This window comes from Mchenga conophoros, linkage group LG3 (assembly GCF_057382185.1).
Source record: "Mchenga conophoros isolate Kocher_MC1m ecotype Shallow Benthic linkage group LG3, M_conophoros_male_GT1.1, whole genome shotgun sequence".
Taxonomy (NCBI): domain Eukaryota; kingdom Metazoa; phylum Chordata; class Actinopteri; order Cichliformes; family Cichlidae; genus Mchenga; species Mchenga conophoros.
The window spans coordinates 27,806,600-27,826,216 of record NC_140528.1 but is presented as its reverse complement, the minus strand read 5'-3'; the positions used below and the strand labels follow the sequence as shown (position 1 = coordinate 27,826,216).

The following is a 19,617-nucleotide window of genomic DNA, read 5'->3' as shown; positions in this document are numbered from 1 at the left end:
TAGACCGCCATTAGCACCTACATCTGATTTAAGGCAAATACGCATTAGAACCTAATACTCATATTGTTTTCCTTTGCTTTATAGCAATGTGAGCAGCTAGTGCTAGGTAGGCTGATGCTTGCAGCTAATGCTAATTTGATGTGAATTAGCATTATATTAGTCGGGATTTAATGCTAAGTAGACTGCCATTAGTGGCTAACGCTAATTTTAGGTGAATAGGAATTGGCAGCTAATCCTAATACCATATTTTCTTGCTTTATAACAATGTGACCAGCTAATGCTAAGTAGGTTGCCGTTATTAGCTAATACTAATTTGAGGTGAATTAGCATTATCCGCTTATGCTAACAATTTTTTTTCGTACTTTTTAACAATATGAGTAGCTAATGTGAACAGTATTTTTCATTCAATTTTAACTTTTCCCCTGCGATGTGAAGAGTTAATGTTAAATAGGCTACCATTAGTGGCTATGCTAATTTTAGGTGAATAAGCATTGGCAACTAATGCTAATACCATATTGTCTTAATTTCTAACAATGTGAGCGGCTAATGCTAAATAGGGTGCCGTTATTAGCTAATGCTAATTTATCCGCTAATGCTAATAATGTTTTTCTTATATTTTAAAAATATGAGTAGCTAATGCTTATACTATTTTTCCTTCAATTTGAACAATGTGATGTGTGTTACCGTTAATAACTATTGCTAATTTGATGTGAATTAGCATTATCAAATAATGCTAACTATTTTCCTTTGCATTATAACGATGTGAGGACTTATGCTAAGTAGGCTGCCATTACTAGCTAATGCTAATTTGACGTGACTTAGCATCATCCGTTAATGCTAACTCTTTCCCCTTGCATTATAACAATGTGAGCAGCTAATGCTAAGAAGGCTGCTTTTATTAGCTAATGCTAATTTGATGCGAGTTAGCATTACCCGATAATGCTAAAACTTTTCACTTCCCTTTTAACAATGTTTGCAGCTAGTTCTAAGTTGGCTGATGCTTGCAGCTAAAGCTAATTTGATGTGAATTAGTGTTATATTAGTGAGGAATTAATGCTTAGTAGAATGCCATTAGTGGCTAATGCTAATTTTAGGTGAATAGGAATTGCCAGCTACTGCTAAGTAGGTTGGAGGCCGCAGGAAACAAACAGGAAGTGAGTGAAGGACACAGGAAATGTTTCCATCTCTTCCTCCTCTATTAGACATTCTCTCCATACCTGAGAGTGTCCAGTCTCCAGCCTGGATCCTTCAGTCCAGCCGACAGCAGCTTAATCCCTGAGGCTTCTGGATGATTGTAGCGCAGGTCCAGCTCTCTCAGATGGGAGGGGTTGGAGCTCAGAGCTGAGGCCAGAGAAGTACAGCCTTCCTCTGTGATCAGACAGCCTGACAGACTGCAGACACACAAAACAACAATCCATCTGTCAACAATCATTTTCTCTTTGTCACAATAACATCTATCAATTTACATCCATTCAATGTAACTGTATGTATAAGTGACAATTCCCAACAGACGCCAGCAGTCATCTTAAGTTGTTTAGCAGTATAAGGTAACAGCCTACAATATAGAGCGAAAGCCCCAACCATCAGACAATCCACTGTGAGCAGCACTTGGTGATGGTGGGAAGGAAGAACTCCCTTTGACACAAAGATCCTCCCAGTGAAAACAGGCTCCAGGAGAAGCATCTACCATGACTGGTTGCAGGGTAAGGGGAAAGAGAAGAGATGAGCTCAGAGAGACAAGAACAAAATACAAACTAAGGAGAGAGAAGACAAAAGTTAAGGAGATGCAGTAGTGACATATAAAAGCACCAGGAGTGAAAAGAGGGGAGTGGAGAAGAAGAGCAGAAGCATCATGGGAAGTCCACCAACATCCTGAGCCTATAGCAGCATAACTAGGGGATGGTTCAGGGTCACCTGATCCAGCTCGAACTATAAGCTTTATCAAAAAGGAAAGTTTGAAGCTGATCTTCAAAGTAGAGAGGGTGTCTGTCTCCTGAACTCAAACTGGGAGCTGCTTCCACACCAAGTCCAACATAGCCAGGCTGAGTTGTTAGATTAGTCCAAAGTCAAGTCAGAAAGTCATTATTTGTGTCAAATGTAGAAATAACTAAAAAGTTATTTCTCAATCTGATATTAAAAAGTTTAAATGGTGAAAAAACCTGTAATGAAAACAGAAAGAGTCAATAAAAGCCTCTTTAGAGGGTCACCAGTTTAAAATTCAGACATTTAAACTGGTGATTCTCCTTCTCTGCTCCATTTCCTCTCTAGACTTCCTGTTCCTAGGAGGGATTTGATTGGCTGAACGTCCTTTTAGCCTTTCTTTAGTTCTTTGGGTGCTAATCAAAATGTATGAGTCATGTGACGTGACATAAGGAATTCCATAAGGAATGGAATGATGTGAAAACCATCACGGGCCACAACACCAAGAACAGCACATTGGGGGGGAATGTGGAGAAGGCAAACAAACTCAACTACGTCTTCAACAGGTTTGACCTCCTCCGACCACAGGTACAGCATGCCCAGGACCCACTACAGTTTGCATACAAACACTACGTGCCAAACTCCAGACTGACAGTGAAACATCAGGCCAGTGTTAGAAGATAAAGTTCAGGAAAGTTTCTTAATGGTTCAGAAGATGTTCAGCAGAGGACGACTTAAAGATGTGTGTAGGACCCATAATTAAATGTATTGAATTTTGATGATCACTGGGTTTTCATTTGTTTGGTTGCTATGGTGATGTGTAACGGAAGTCACGTGCGTGCTAGCGGTGAAATTAAGTGGGAGTTGTCAGTCTGTCATTCACTGGTTTGATTTTGACAGAGAGGAGGGCTGGGTAGCCGTAGTTTTTGTTGACCGCTGCACAACGAGTTTCCCCTTGTTGCATTAGAGCCTGTGATGTTTTAAGAGTCTGAATCGTGAGCCGATCACATTACTCTGTAAACTCTCAAAGCACTTTAATAAACAAGTAAGCAATTCCACCTCTCGCATTATTGCGTAAAGTTGACAGCGTGTCATGCAAATAGGCAGGCTCCATCCTCGGCCTCTAGCGACTGTGGAAGTTGCTACAATGTGCATGAAATGGAGGCTTCTGATTGGTCAGAATGAGCCTGTGAAAATGGGATGAACTTTGTATAAAGAAAGAAAACAAATTTAGTCTTTTCATGGAAATCTACCTTTTTAAAAGTGATTCCAAATCAAAGCTAACGCCATGCCAGCTTGTAGCTTTGATTGACAGTGTGTAGAACAAGCCTGATGACACAAACTCCCAGAAAACCTAAAAACCAACATAATGCATCTCAAGGACTCAATTTTGCCATTTCTCCACAACAGTTGCCCACAGTGGACCTCATCACAGCCACAGAAACCGCCATACGGATTAATAAATTATCACAGACAGAAGCAGAGCAAATCAGGATGAAAGTCTCAGCCACCCTCTCCAGCTGAATGGGAGCTCAGACAAAAACATCTAAACACACACACACACACACACACACACACACACACACACACACACACACACAGACACACACACACACACAGTGTTGCCAACTCCTCAGTAAGGAAAATCGCTATTGGTTGTCCTAAAAGTCGCTAGAAGTCGCTAAATGATGTCATCGCTTAATTTGCATAATTGATCATGCTAATGTAATTGTAACCTACGTTGTTGGAGAGAGAAATAACCTCGTGGCAGAGACATAAAGACATAAAGTGAGTTAAAAACGTCCTAAATGCATTTAGAGTTTATTGAGTTTATTTAGTTTATTTATTTTACAAATTAAATTTCTTTTAGCAATTATTGTTTTTTTTAATGTCACAATTCCAACCCTGCTCCTTTACCCGGGCTTGGACCGGCAAAAGTGACCCGAAATAGGCGCTCTGGTGGAGTTACTGTGTGTGTGTGTTTATAAGTAGTTTTAAACCTTGTGATCCACAAAACAGCATAAGAGTAAAAGAAGAACTGACTGCGTTACAGCACCCGCTGCTTGTTGAGAGTAAAAGTGATACGCGCTTTCACGTCTTTTTTTAGCGACTTTTTTTAGAAAAAAAGTTGCTAAGGGGTCTGAAAACTCGCTAAGTTGGCAACACTGCACACACACGCACACAGACTCAGAAAGTTAAACCAGTATCAATTTAAACATTAGACCACAGAGATAATTTGACTCTGTAAAGTAAGAACATTTACAAAGTGATTTTTTTTTTTCAAAACTTCAATATTTTTAAGTGTGGACAGTCTCAAACATGAGGAACTGTTAACAGGGTTGATTTTATTTGATGTGAATGGGATTTTTGCCTGGCATTATTTGAAACTAACCATTTTTATGGTCTTATGTGAGCTGCTGGATCATTCCTTATGAAATGAGTCAAGGCTGAGAAACGTTCCCACACGAACAGCCTTAAATCAGCTACAATATCACATATAAAGAAGCCATGCAAGAAGCCTTTATACTACTATTTGTTCCTTCTTACAGACTCTGAAGCTGTAGAGTTAGTTAAATGTAAATATGCCCCCTTTTTAATTCACAGTAAATATTATCAGACAATCACCCAGGGCTCCAAATTTCCGAGTGTTAGAAAATGACTGTAACACACACAGAATTATGGCTAGAAGACAAATGTAGATAAAAGGAGATCTTTTATATTTAACTTGTTTTGAGGAGTCCCTATATGATGATATAAACCAAGAAAGTTTGCCAAAATAACACTATTTTAATTTTTTTTAGTAAAATATGAGAAAATAGAAATAAAATATGAGAAAATAGAAACAAAACACAGACTTAACAATGTGGTGTATGCTGTACAGTGCAGCGAGGAATGCTCAGACCTCTACATTGGAGAGACCAAACAGCCACTTCACAAGCGCATGGCACAACATAGAAGAGCCACCTCCACAGGACAAGACTCAGCAGTCCATCTGCATCTAAAGGATAAAGGTCACTCTTTCGAGGATGCCAATGTTCACATTTTGGACAGAGAGGACAGATGGTTTGAAAGAGGAGTGAAAGAAGCATCTATGTCCACTGTGAGCGACCATCTTTGAACAGAGGCGGGGTTTACGACACCAACTCTCTGCCATCTATAATCCAGTTTTGAGATCCCTTCCCAGACGCCTTAACGCCCACTCATATCCTGGGCCATCTGACCTCAGGAATTCGCATGATAAGGTGGGGCCAGGTTTCACAATGAGCTCACCCGAAACTCTGGCTGATTGGGGCCCACACCCAGTTTCACACCTTGGCTCAGGTGATTAGAGGATCATCAGGGGGAGGGCGTTTCTCCAAAACATGTGTCCATCAGAATTATGGACAGTCATGTATAATAAGTAGACTTGTTCAGATTTGTCCAACACTTTTGTCTGTCAGTGTTTTACAGAATATCATCAAAGAGTCATGATAGTGACCATTAGTGTCACTGTGGAGAGGCTTATTCCAGCATCACTGACTTCATGGTTCCAGTTTCCATCACTAAGGACTACATGTACTGATGCTGCTGTTAGCCATCTTAGCATGCTACCTCCAACAGGTGGTCAGTGGGAGAGCAGAAGATGATATCAGTGACATCCAAACAAGGAAGGAAGAGACTGTTGAAGGCAGCGAGCTGTGACTGCTGTGAACAGCACACTATTCTTTCCCTGTGTCAACATACATGAGGCTGTTTCAGCTGCTTAGTTATTCAGTGCAACACACCACGAACTCCTTTATACAACTAAGTATACTGAGAGCACACTGCTGTGGTTGCTGTGGGAACCATCCATATATTCAGCTGTTTGGGGCTGAGTCTGCTTCCTCATCCTTGGAAAAAACTCTTAAAGTTTGATGTGTTTTTGACTTGAATTGTGGGGATTATATCATTTCTATATTGTGTTTATTTTTATATCCTGTTATTAAGCTTTGAGCAGTGGCATTTGATTAAATATTTATTCCATTTATTAAACATACAGTTTCAATCATGTTATTACACCTATGGGAAAATGTGCTTACAAAGGAGTTGGCCTTCTGTCTGGTAGGAGGTTACAAGCTTTATCTGGTGAGGTAAGAGGTGAGACAGAATGCAGTGAGGTCGTGACAGCTCGCTTGCGTACACAGACATTATATAGACACATTTCTAGGTTAGAGTTAAGATGTATTTTTCTTGTAACTGCATTTTGTGCCTGCATAAGCAACAGTTTTTTGTAGGATGTGCTTCTGATGTTCCAGAGATAAGTGAGAATAAGAAGATCTACAGGAAGCACCTGGCGTGGAGACGGAGAAAATGTCTTTTTTTTTTTTTTTTTTTTTTTTTACAACTTTATTTATAGTTTTCCAACAAAACAGTCCAGAATTTCTTACAAAAGTTGCGAACCCTACCCCCCACCCCCATCCAGGTGGCATCCCCACAACCAGGAGGCACAATACACACAACACAAAAACAAAAAAAAAAAAAAAAAAAAAAGGGGAGAAACACTCAAACCAATCTGTGACAGTCATTATAGCACCAACAGCCGGACCCCGGCACATGAGAGAAGAAACAAAGAAGAAAAAGGGAATAAAGAAATCCCAACAGTCAAAGTACGGGCATTGAGGAGACTATGGACAACAGTCCGAGAAGAGAGCAAGAGCATAAATTACCAACAAGTAAAGAACAATAAATCAGGCAAAAGACAGACTCTTGACATGAGTTATGAACCGTGACCAGGTTTTGTCATATTTACTCTCCAAGCCGCGCACGGTATACCTAATTTTTTCCAGAGCTAATCCCAACATCACCTCTCTAATCCAATGGACGTAGGAAGGAGGGTTCGACGCCTTCCAGCTCAGCAGTATCAGACGGCGGGCATGCAACGAGGCAAAGGCTATTGCGTTTTTGTGGAGGGGAGAGAGTCTCAGCTCTTCCCGAGGTACACCGAAGATAGCTATCAAAGAGTCAGGCCGCAGTGTTTCACCCGATATAGCTGACAGTGATTGAAAAATTGATGTCCAGAAACCATACAGGGAGGGACATGACCAAAACATGTGCCCCAAAGAAACAGGAGAGTAATCACATCTAGGACAATTCGGTGCAACATCAGGGTACAGTTTAGACAGTCTGTCATTAGAATAGTGGAGCCTGTGGACGACCTTAAATTGAATCAGGCCATGTCTAATACAGAGAGAAGACGTATGTATACGCTGTATGGCTTTCTTCCAGATGTCTTCTGACATGAGTTCTCCAACCTCCCCTTCCCACGCCGCCTTAGGTTTGTCCCATGTATGAGGGCAGCTTTCAAGAATCAATGCATAAATCTTCGATATTGCTCTTTTAGTGGGCTGACTCACATTAAGAACTAGATACAGTAGGTCCTTAGAGGGCAGAGACGGGTACCCTGGGAGAAATTTAGAGGCAAAACTCCGAGCCTGAAGGTATCTGAAGTAGTGAGACTTTGGTAAGTTATGGTCTTCACACAAATATTTAAATGAGACAAAGCCATCCTCAGTGAAGAGATCTTGAAAGAAAACCAGACCGTTTCTGTGCCAGACTGCAAATGAATGATCTATTTGAGATGGTGTAAAAAGATGGTTGAACATTATCGGAGAAAAGCTACAAGTATTTGTCAAGTTAAAATGTTTCCTGAATTGACCCCAGATCTTAATCGAATTTTGAACCACCAAATTGGAGTTCAGCCCAGATGCTTTGACATTCAGTGGGAGAGGGGCAGTTAAGATCGAAATCGGAGAGATTGGGAGTGTAGCTCTCAGTTCCATATCTGCCCAGACTGGACCCTCCCCATCCGCAAACATGGTTATCCAATATGTCAGCTTGACAATGTTAGCAGCCCAATAATAGAATAAGAAATTAGGTAAGCCCAAACCACCATCAGCTTTAGCTCTCTCCAGGCTCGCTCTCCTTATGCGTGCAGGTTTTTTGTTCCATATGAACAAAGAGACAAAGCGATCCAGCTGGGCAAAATAGGATTTGGGGAGAAAGATGGGGATCATTTGGAATAGATAAAGAAACCTGGGCATTACAGTCATCTTCACCACATTTATCCGTCCTGCCAGCGAAAGTGGAAGTTTTGACCACCTACCCAGATCAGATTTAGTACTGTCCAGAATAGACCTGTAGTTATACTGGAAAATAGTCTTAATCGAGCCAGCTATTTCCAGTCCCAAATATGTGAATTTGTCATTTTCAATTTTAAAAGGCAAATCGTCATAAGTGGTCTGTTTTGCCAGATTGTTCAATGGAAACAGTAAAGATTTTGATAAATTAACCTTATACCCCGATATGTTGCTGAACTCCCGCAGCCAGCGGAAAAGGTGGGGCATACTCCCAATTGGGTCTGATATCTGCAAAAGGAGATCATCAGCATAAAGCAGAGTTTTATGAGTTACCTCACCCCTAGATATACCTTTAATCCTCTCATCAGATCTGATAGCAATTGCCAGCGGTTCGATCGCAATGTCAAACAGGAAGGGTGACAGGCAACAGCCCTGCCTCGTCCCCCTGTAGAGCGAAAAATATTCCGAAACCAGACCATTTGTCCTGACTGCAGCCATAGGCGTTGAATATAGGACTTTAATCCATCTACAAAAAGTAGGTCCCATGCCGAATTTCTCCAGAACTGTGAAAAGGTAGGACCATTCGATTCTATCAAACGCCTTTTCAGCGTCAAGGCTCAGAATAACTTCCGGTTGTATTGTCGAATGGGGGGAGAATACCACATTAAACAGTCGTCTCACATTAAAAAATGACTGCCGTCCGGGAATGAAGCCCGTTTGGTCCTCATTAATAATGGTGGAAATAATAGGGTCCAGCCGTAGTGCAAGAGTTTTGGTTAAAATCTTATAGTCACAGCACAAAAGACTTATTGGCCTGTATGAGCTACACTGTACAGGATCTTTATCTTTCTTTAGTAAGACTGAGATCGTGGCCTGGGTAAGCGTCTGCGGCAGATTGCCAGTAGCAAAAGATTCAGCATAAACTGATTCTAAAATAGGTGTGAGCTTCGAAGAGAATTCCTTGTAAAACTCCATGGGGAAACCGTCCGGACCTGGCGACCTTCCAGTCTGAGATAATTTAATAGCGTTCGTTATCTCTTCAATCGATAACGGCTGTTCCAAAGGCGACTGAGCGTCCGGAGAGAGCTTGGGAAGATCCAGCGAGTCAAGAAACGAGTAGATCTCGGATGAATTACTGCCCACCTCTGATTGATATAGGGTAGAGTAAAAATATTTGAACTGGTCATTAATGACTCGGGGGTCGTGAGATATCGAATCAGCACCTATTTCAATTCCCGAAATCACGCGCTCAGCTGACCGCTGTTTGAGCTGAAGTGCAAGGAGCCTCCCCGCTTTATCTCCATGCTCGTAATATACCTGCCTGGATTTAAAAATATTTCTTTCGGCTCTCCATGTCATAAGCGTGTCAAATTCAGTTTGCAACAGTAATTTCTCCTTAAAAAGATCTGGCGTAGGTGAAAGAGCGTAACGCCTATCCATATCCGCAATCTTGTCAGCCAGTTCTTTAAGTTGTTTAGAGCGCTCCTTGTCTCTGTGTGCCACATAAGAAATAACTTGGCCCCTAATATAGGCTTTCATAGACTCCCACAAGACTCCCCTCGACACATCCTGGGTGTCATTAATTTCTAGAAAGAAGTCAATCTGATTGCTGAGAAACGTTTTAAAGCGTTCACATAAAAGTAATAGGGGGTCTAGCCGCCACGTTCGTTGGGGCGCTACATTACCTGGAAAAACCAGACCCATCTGCACAGGGCTATGATCTGACAACACTATACTGTGGTATTTGGTGCTGGAAATTAAGGGAAGTAGCTGGTTATCGACAATGAAGTAATCAATCCTGGAGTAACTATGATGTACAGGGGAAAAAAAGGAAAATTGCTTCGTAGATGGGTTTGTTGCACGCCAAGGGTCTGATAAGCCGTAAGAACGAAGTAGGGAATTAATAGCCACTGCTGCTGACGAGAGGGTGTTGCTCGACCTTACGCTTGATCGGTCCAGCTGGGGAGAAAGGACACAATTAAAGTCTCCACCTAGAATTAGTTTATAGGAGACAAGGTCTGGGAGAGTCGAAAAAAAATTAAGAAAGAACTGTGCGTTGTCCCAGTTAGGTCCATAAATATTAGCCAGTATTAGTGGTGTGTTAAACAGCTTGCCCACTACAACAACATATCTGCCATTAGGATCTGATATCACTTCAGAGTGTTCAAATGGAACCCCCTTCCTAATTAAGATTGCTGTTCCCCTGGCTTTGTAGTTAAAACGTGAATGATATATTTGTCCAATCCACTTACAACCTAATCTTTTTTGGGAGTTAGTATTTAAGTGTGTCTCCTGTAGAAACATCACGTCAGGTTTGAGCGATTTCAAATGACTAAATACCTTGCTTCTTTTAACCAAATTATTCAGCCCTTTGACGTTCCAGCTAATGAATGAGACCGATTTCTGTTGATTATTCACATTATCCAGAGTCATAGTGCCACAATCGATAATAGACTGATCCTGCACGTTGGTTATATCTCAGTGTTTCAGTGCCTGTTTGAGCCACAACATAAACCACAGATAAACCCAAAGCAAAACTAACAAAAACAAACAGATAAACATAGATAAACCTCTCACCATCCTGGACCCCTGGGCTGGTCTTCCACAAACCTGAGACTGCCCTGAAAACACTCCTCTCTCTCCTAGGCATATAACACGTTTACACTAGCTTAAACTCTTACATGAACTCAGCAAAGACAGAGCAAAGTATAATAGGACCCTTGACTCAGCATCATTATTGCCGCATGCATGTCGGCACCCATCCACTTACAGGCCGGTACGGCTCTGAACACTCACGGTTGGAAAATAATCCCACAAGAAAGGGGTAAACCCCAATAAAAATAATGACACTGGTGATAAGAAAAAGGGGATTAATTAATCAGAATACATCAAAAAGCAAAATAAAAGCACTGTTGGGGTTATGGTGTCGGGCTGGAACTAAGACCAATGAGGATACCGAAGATATTCTGAAATAAAATATTCCCCAGGCCACATGACATCCACAGAAATCCCCAACATCTTATAGCTATACCTTGTCCAATCATAAAGGGCATCCAACCGTAGCGTGGCGACGTTCACCAGTCAATGCACAGCCTGTGCAGACTACCTCAATGGTAGCACGCAGCGTGTGATACTTGTTGTGGTCCGTGAATTAACTGTCACTCTCCCTCCGTCTCCCGTGGGCGCAGATTGGTCTCGACGTAGTGCCTTGCCTTGATCGGGTCTTCGAAAGACATCTGTTCGCCAGCCGGGGTCGTGATTTTCAATGTAGCTGGATACAGGAGACCATATTTCACTCCCGTACACCGGCGAAGCAATCTTCTCACCTCGGTAAAGGCCGATCTCTTCTTTCTAACGGTGGCCGAGTAATCTGGGTAGATGTAGAAACGCTTCCCATTACGGGTAATGGGACCTGCCCCCATGGCCTTTCGAAGAACATCCACTTTCTCCTGAAAATAGTGGAACTTGACGATTATCGGTCTCGGGGCATCTCCATCCTTTGGCCTCGGCTGCAGGCTCCTATGCGCCCGATCGAGCGTCGGCGTATAGTCGAGGGCGAGCGCTTCCTTCAACAATTCAGCCACGGCTTTCTCCGGTCGAATATTTCCGAATCCCTCTTCCACCCCAATTAGTCTGCAGTTATCACGACGTTGCCGGGACTCCAAATCATCGGCCTTGTCTGCCAACCGGACGACTTGGGCAGATAGCGCATCAACATTAGCTTCCAGTGCTACAACACGGTTAGCCTGGCCATTAGCTTCCTCCTCAAGATCATCAGTGCGGGTCGAGAGCGTGGCGTTTTCTTTCTGCATGTCTTCGATAGCCTTCGCAAACTCTGCGCGCACACTCAGGACCTCTGACCTTAAATCACCCGCCAAGTCGTCTATTTTCTTGTGTAGTTCACCTGCAGCTGCCATCACAGACGAGTCGATCTTGGCTAGCACATTCTGCTCCGTTTGCTTTATGGCAGCCATGATTGTGTCGAGATCCGGCCCGGCCCCCACCCCCGCGGCCGGATCCGCACCAGGCAAGTCCGAGGCATCAGGCCCCGGCTTCTGCTTGAGCGATTTAGGCATGTTGAACAGCTTTAGACTACAAAATACAACTGATTCGAAAGATTAGGCACTTGTGAGACGGGTTCGCGCCGGGATGTACTAGAAGGGGAGCGGAAAAATTACGCAAATGGTCAATCTAAGCAGAGCTCGCAAAAACACGTCTTCACATGTCGCTGCTCTCTCCCCTCTCGAGAAAATGTCTTTTTGAGTGTGCGTCAAAGATTGTCAGCAGAAAAGCTGTGGTTACTGTAACTTATGCATGTTATGTATCTGCTTTGATGCATGAGATATAAAAACATGACATATAAAAACATTTTAAGTATGCTTTTTGGGGGGATTTATGCTGAGGATTGTGACGGTGTATTTCCTCCACACGTGTGTTTAATAAAATCATTGTTTTGACACACTTGGACCTGTGGTCATTTGTCATTTCACGAATTCAGGACAGATGTGTGCCAAAATTGGCCTTTCTGTACAACGTCTGTTACGGCCTCTGGCCTCAGGTGACCCCGCCTTCCTCTAGGTAAATCAATGTGTTCCAGGACTCGTGTGTGATTGGTTACTGGGAGACCCGTGCCAACCCTCTCTTATGCAGAATGAAGTGTGCCAGACCACACGGACGATTGGCTGCCCGGGGATCCCGTGATGCTCCAAGAGGCAATCAGTGGCTGATCGTGCCCACCTGTGGCTACAAAAGGCTGGAGGTCCTTCACCCAGTGGCTGCTGCTTAGGACTAAACATGCAGTTTGCCCTTCGTGCCTCCCTCGTCGATCTTTTGTTGAACTTGTTCATATTGCTGAACTTTGTCGAATCTTGGTGCATGCTTTAAACTTAGTCTGATTAGAGTTTTGAGCTGCTAGCTGGCTGTGGGTAGGATTTTGTGAAGCTGGCTTGCCTTAGTTAAAACCCTAGCTTTTATTTTGTGTGCGGCCAGCCTGCCTTAGTTACCCTTTAACTTTTACTCGTGACTGTTCTTTCTTTATGTAATAATTGTCTGCCCAGTGGTCTGTTGAACAGCCCTGTCGGTTTTCTGTTTAAAGTTTGTAATTAAAACCTTTTGCTTTACTCAGTTTTGTGTTGGGGGCTCGTGTATGTTACTCCCTCCCTGACGCCTAGCAGAGGGGGTCGTAACACGTCAACATATTAATTTATTAACAGTACTGTTATTTTTCACTGTTTCACTTTAGAAACATAAATCTTTACACAGACAGTGTTGGGGAGTAACGAAATACATTACATACATTACATATTTAAAATACAAAATATAAGTATCTATATTCAGTTACTGTTAGAGTTAAATTGTTAAATGTTTGTCATTTTTATGTTTACCATTTGTACAGTGTTTAACTCTGATGAAAGAAATTCCACTGTCCTTCCCCCCAGATTCTCGAGGTTCTGGTGGGGGGGTGAAATGTTTTATTGCAGATACATCTTATCTGGAAGATCTGCTTCTTTTGATGTAAGCTTCCTGGGTTTACCACCCTTTGGTCAGCAGGAGGTCTGACACACACACACACACACACACACACACACACACACACACACACACACACACACACATTCTCACATAACACACACACACACACACACACATACACATTCTTACAGAAGTTCACACATATACATACAAATGCCTTGTCTTAGGACCATGTGGGCGTGGCTTTGTTCTGACGTGTTTTGTGTGAATTGTGTCTCAATAAAAGGTAGCAGGAGGAGGTCAGATCTGGGGGTCATTTTCGTGGTGGACACAGACGAGGCCTCCCTTGCTCAAATAATCGATCGATCGACTGTCTTATTTTCTTCATGATGAATAAGTCTCTAGAATTAGCGGGGCTTGTGGAAACACAGACCCAACAGTTACTGTTTAAAAAGGTGGTATTCAGAATACAGTTACTTTGTTGAAATAAATGGATTACACAGTGATCTTTTCCTGTTTCATATGTTAGGCTATGTCCTCTCTATTTTTGGTTATTTTATTTTTAGATACCACACACACACACACACACACAGACACACACACACACACACACACACACACACACACACACACGCTCCATGTTCTTCCTGGTTCTTCCTGCTCTGTTTTCCAGTATGTGATAGAAATATGCCAGCATTAGACAGCATCACTTTCTCTGGGACCTAATCCCTGCCTCGCTGAAAGCTGTTTATATAATTACCCATTCTCTCTAAAAGATGGGATGAGGGAGCCCTGTGCCTCTGTGCATGAAAAAGTCTGCATGCGTGTGACAGAGTGAATGAGAGTCAGGCGGGTAACTTGGCTTAAACAGATGAGTTAAGTATATGGAATCAAACAAAAAGACAATCAGCACTGGGACCAAAGTTAATGGTATTTTGTACCACTGGGTATCTAAATTTAGTAATTCCACGCCAAAGCCCACTGATCAATGACCATGAGTACCATTCACAGAGAGTTGGGGAATGGCTGCTTTAACAGCACTGTAAGATGGCGAAGGATGTACCAAAAAGTCAAAGGAGCTTGCAAAGAAAAGCGTCTGGACTTCTTTAAATTGCTTGAAGACGTTTCACCTCTCATCCGAGAAGCTTCTTCAGTTCTAAGGTCAAATGGTGGAGAGTCCCAGATTTGAACCTAGTGGGAGTATCCCCCCACAGAGGGACAAAAGGACCCCCTGATGATCCTCTAATTGCCTGAGCCAAGCTGTGAAACTGGGTGTGGGTCCCAATCAGCCAGGGAGAGGAGGTGAAAGGTGAAACATCTTCAAGCAACTTAAAGAAGTCCAGACGCTTTTCTTTGCAAGCTCCTTTGACTACGATGACCTGGATGACTGAGAACCTTCACAGACAGATGTACCAAAAAGGTGTTTGACTTTACTGAGAAGGCTTGCAGTTTCTGTGGCTGTGATCAGCTCCACTAGCGGGATTTGTCTCGGTGTGACAGCAAAATTCAACCCTTTAGCAAGGATGTTTTTCTCTGTTTGGGTGAACTGTCTGTCAGACAGATTCTTCACCCACTTGTCCACATCCTCGGTATCACATCCTTCTCTCTTCTAGCCACTGAGGACACTCTCCGTATTTTGCGGTGGTTTCCGACGTACAAGAAGTAAGTCAAACTTCCTTTGTTGCCTGGTCTTAGTCTTCTTGTGCTGTGCTAGACGAGCCTTCTCAGTAAAGTCAAACACCTTTTTGGTACATCTGTCACCATCTTACAATGCTGTGATTGCAGCCATTCCCCAACTCTGAATGGTACTCATGGCCATTGATCAGTGGGCTTTGATCAGTGGGTTTTGGTCAGTGGTTGTTGATCAATGGTAATGAGAATTTGCATAATTAAGATTAAGGAACTGACCTCCCAGCCCATTGTTTCTGCAGTGAGCTGGTTTCAGTCATTATGCAAATGTACTGTTTATAAGATTGGGGAAACCTGCAGTCAGCTGAGACTGAAGAAGTCACTTGGATGAGTGATGAAAAGTGGCCACTTGTTTGTCAAAGGCAATAAATAAAAGAACCCAGCTTTTAAAGAGGAAGTAACCATTGGTACCATGTCCAGAGGCTCTAACAGGACCAATACCCTATGAAGGTGCTGGGAATGGAGAAAAAGCACTGTCACAATGCAAGTGACATATCCCACTGTCATTGAGATGGGTTAGAGCAGTGGTGTCAAACTCCAGGCCTCGAGGGCCAGTATCCTGCAGGTTTTGGATCCCAACCTGTGTCAACACACCTGAATCAAATGATTAGTTCATTACCAGGCCTCTGGAGAACTTCAAGACATGTGGAAGAGGTAATTTGGCGATTTAAATCAGCTGTGTTGGATCAAGGACACATCTAAAACCTGCAGGACACCGGCCCTCAAGGCCTGGAGTTTGACACCCCTGGGTTAGAAGGACAGCCACATGAAGAGCCACAGAGGTAAAAGCGACAAAGAGCAGACCCAGACTTCCCTTGTCCCATTGGCAGTTATCAACAGGGTTGTCTGCCTCACCAGTCCTGGGCTAGTGTGGAGGGACCGAGTGGACTTAAAGAAAAGCTGCTCATGCTTCTTCAGGGCAAGAGAGGCTGAATCACCTTTAGTGTGATGTTGCTAGCTCATCACTGCAGAAAATAGTTTCTCATAGATGCATTTTCAATGTTTATAATGTAGTAGGAAAAAAAAGGTCATGTATCGTTACAGCTAATGTATGAAACATTGAGTGAAAGGAAGATTATACATTTAACGTGAATATTTGATTTGTGAAGTAATGAGTATAAATATACACTGCCCTGTGATGGACTGGTAGGCTGTTCAAGGTATACCCGAACTCCAACTTTATAACATCACGGAGCTCTTGTTGCTGCTGTAGATAAGTGGTTAGAAAAATGGGTGCCTGAATGGATGGATGCTGTGAATTATAATAAAGACTTGAATACATCAAAGTGCAGTAATCAAAGCAATGTGGAACATGTTTTGAGCTCAAGAGGTTGTGAAGGGTGAAGGCAACAGTGGTCCCAGTGGTAATTGCAGCACTCAGGCAGAGACCCCTAAACTGGGTGTGTGGCTCCAGCAGGTTCCTGATAATTCCATTTGTGAGGATAATATGAAGTGACAGTTCAGCTGAAAGTTCTATTAATAAGTCAATCAATAATATAATCACATTTTAAATGATCATATGTGGAAAAGTTTGAATCCTGACCTGAGAGTTTCCATTGCACTCTGTGAACTCTTTAGTCCAGCAGACAGAAGCTTCACTCCTGAATCCTGCAGGTCAGAGTTACTCAGGTCCAGCTCTCTCAGACTAGAGGACTGGGAGCTGAGAACTGAGGACAAAGCTTCACAGCTTGTCTCTGAGAGATTACAACCAGTCAGTCTAAAAAAATAAAAGACAAACTATAAAACAAATACTCATGTAAAGTTTGTTATTATATTACTACATTACATGTGGCATCTTTTTTTATTTTTAAAGGAAACCTTAATATTCTAAGACACAACATCATATGGATGAACATGGACAAAATCTTTAATTTCGTTTTAAAAAAAAATAAGATGACATTTGATCTGACCTCAGAGCATTCAGTTTACAGTTTAAACTTTGTACTCCAGCAGACAAAAGCTTTACTCCTGAATCCTGCAGGTTTTTGATGGTCAGGTCAAGCTCTGTCAGACTAGAGGACCCAGAGATGAGAACTGAGGACAGAGCTTCACAGATTTTCTCTGAGATTTCACAGATGTTGAGTCTGAAAATGAAAACATTAAGAAAGACTGCTGTTAAAGTGTAATCAAGGTGTAATAACTAATCCTGTTTGTTTTGTGCTGAGTAGGTTAGTAAAACTTCACTTTAACATACACTCAACAAAAATATAAACGCAACACCTTTGTTACTGCTCCCATTCCCCATGGGATGGACGTAGAGACCTAAAATTCAGTCCAGATACACAATATAACCATCCCTCCCAAACAGTGGTCACAAATCAGTCCAAATGTGTGGTAGTGGGCACATCTGCTATATTGAGATAATCCATCCCACCTCACAGGTGTGCCACATCAGGATGCTGATCTGACATCATGAGTAGTGCACAGGTGTACCTCAGACTGCCCACAACAAAAGGCCACCCTGGAATGTGCAGTTTTTTGCGCTATTGGGGGTCTGGGGACCCAGAACCGGTCAGTATCTGGTGTGACCACCATTTGCCTCATGCAGTGCAACACATCGTCGCATGGAGTCTATCAGATTGTCAATTGTGGCCTGTGGAATGTTGGTCCACTCCACTTCAATGGCTGTGCGAGGTTGTTGGATATTCGTGGGAACTGGTACACGCTGTCGTATACGCCGGTCAAGCACATCCCGAACATGCTCAATGGGTGACATGTCCGGTGAGTATGCTGGCCATGCAAGAACTGGGACATTCTCAGCTGCCATCTGCCCTGAACAATGTGAACCATGATTCATCCGTGAAGCGCACACCTCTCCAACGTGCCAGACGCCATCGAATGTGAGCATTTGCCCACACAAGTCTGTTACGGCGACGAGCTGGAGTCAGGTCAAGACCCCGATGAGGACGACGGGCATGCAGTTGAGCGTCCCTGAGACGGTTTCTGACAGTTTGTGCAGAAATTGTTTGGTTGTGCAAACCAATTGTTCCAGCAGCTGTCTGGGTGGCTGGTCTCAGACGATCTTGGAGGTGAACCTGCTGGATGTGGAGGTCCTGGGCTGGTGTGGTTACACGAGGTCTGCGGTTGTGAGGCCGGTTGGATGTGCTGCCATATTCTCTGAAACGCCTGTGGAGACGGCTTATGGTTGAGAAATGAACATTCAATTCACGGGCGACAGATCTGGTTGACATTCCTGCTGTCAGCATGCCAATTGCACGCTCCCTCATTGCTTGTGGCATCTGTGGCATTTTGCTGTGAGACAAAACTGCACATTCCAGGGTGGCCTTTTGTTGTGGGCAGTCTGAGGTACACCTGTGCACTACTCATGATGTCAGATCAGCATCCTGATGTGGCACACCTGTGAGGTGGGATGGATTATCTCAATATGGCAGATGTGCCCACTACCACACATTTGGACTGATTTGTGACCACTGTTTGGGAGGGATGGTTATATTGTGTATCTGGAATGAATTTTAGGTCTCTACGTCCATCCCATGGGGAATGGGAGCAAAAACAAAAGTGTTGCGTTTATATTTTTGTTCAGTGTAGAAATGAATGAAAATTGTACAAAACAACAATAAATGGTAAAGTTTACCTTTACTGGCTAAATTTTCTCACTTGATAAAAACAAAAAACAAACAAACAAACATATAAACAAACAAAAGAGAATACAAATTCTGATCTGACCTCAGGATATTCAGTTTGGCATGTGGACTCTCCACTGCATCAGACAGAAGCTTTACAGCTGAATCATTGAGTCTGTTGGTACTCAGGTCCAGCTCTCTCAGACTACAGGACTGGGAGCTGATGACTGACAACAAATCTTCACAGCTTTTCTCTGAGAGGTTACAGCTGCTCAGCCTGCAAAAAACAACAAGAACGAGAACAACAAAACAATATCTATTATCAAATATAATCACTTTATATGATGAACCTAGGTAATCAAATGAGTACAAATGAGTACACTACAATGCAAAATTAAATTAAAAAAATGTTCAAGAACTTAAGTCTAACAGAAGAAAAATATTTCATTTTAAACACAATTATACCAGCGTATCTAAATGGAAACCAGAGAAGAGCGGGTAGATTTAGTGACACTAGTTCAGTGTCTGCTGGCTCAGGCCAGTGAGTACTACAGTTACTACAGTACTAAACTTACTACAGTACTGTTGGTCACTTTATTAATTCTAATATCTGTGATTACAGTAAATGTGGTTGTAAATAATTGCTCACATGATGGACTTGGTGCAGACTCTTGTTTTTTTTTTTTTTGTCAAAAACAAGCTGCCTTTTAAAGTCCTGCCCTCCCTAAATACCAACGTGTTTTCGATTGGACAATTTCAGTTACTGACAAGAAACAGGACATTGACGGCAATTTTAATTATGATGCCCAAGGTTTTTACCTCTATACTGGATATAATCAGGACAGCCATAGCAGAGA

The 19,617-nt window shown here is 42.6% G+C and overlaps 1 protein-coding gene across 1 annotated transcript in view; it reads right to left on the bottom strand.

Annotated features, from left to right (window-relative positions):
- The window catches only part of LOC146577965 (protein NLRC3-like), a 48,561-nt gene that overhangs the window by 5,326 nt on the left and 23,618 nt on the right, over positions 1–19,617 (bottom strand). The window contains exons 4-7 of the mRNA XM_085268457.1: positions 18,864–19,037; positions 17,087–17,260; positions 16,720–16,893; positions 1,218–1,391 (exon numbers count right to left, since the gene is read on the bottom strand). Of these exons, the coding sequence (XP_085124583.1) occupies positions 1,218–1,391; positions 16,720–16,893; positions 17,087–17,260; positions 18,864–19,037 (696 nt within the window). The remainder of the gene's footprint in view (positions 1–1,217; positions 1,392–16,719; positions 16,894–17,086; positions 17,261–18,863; positions 19,038–19,617) is intronic.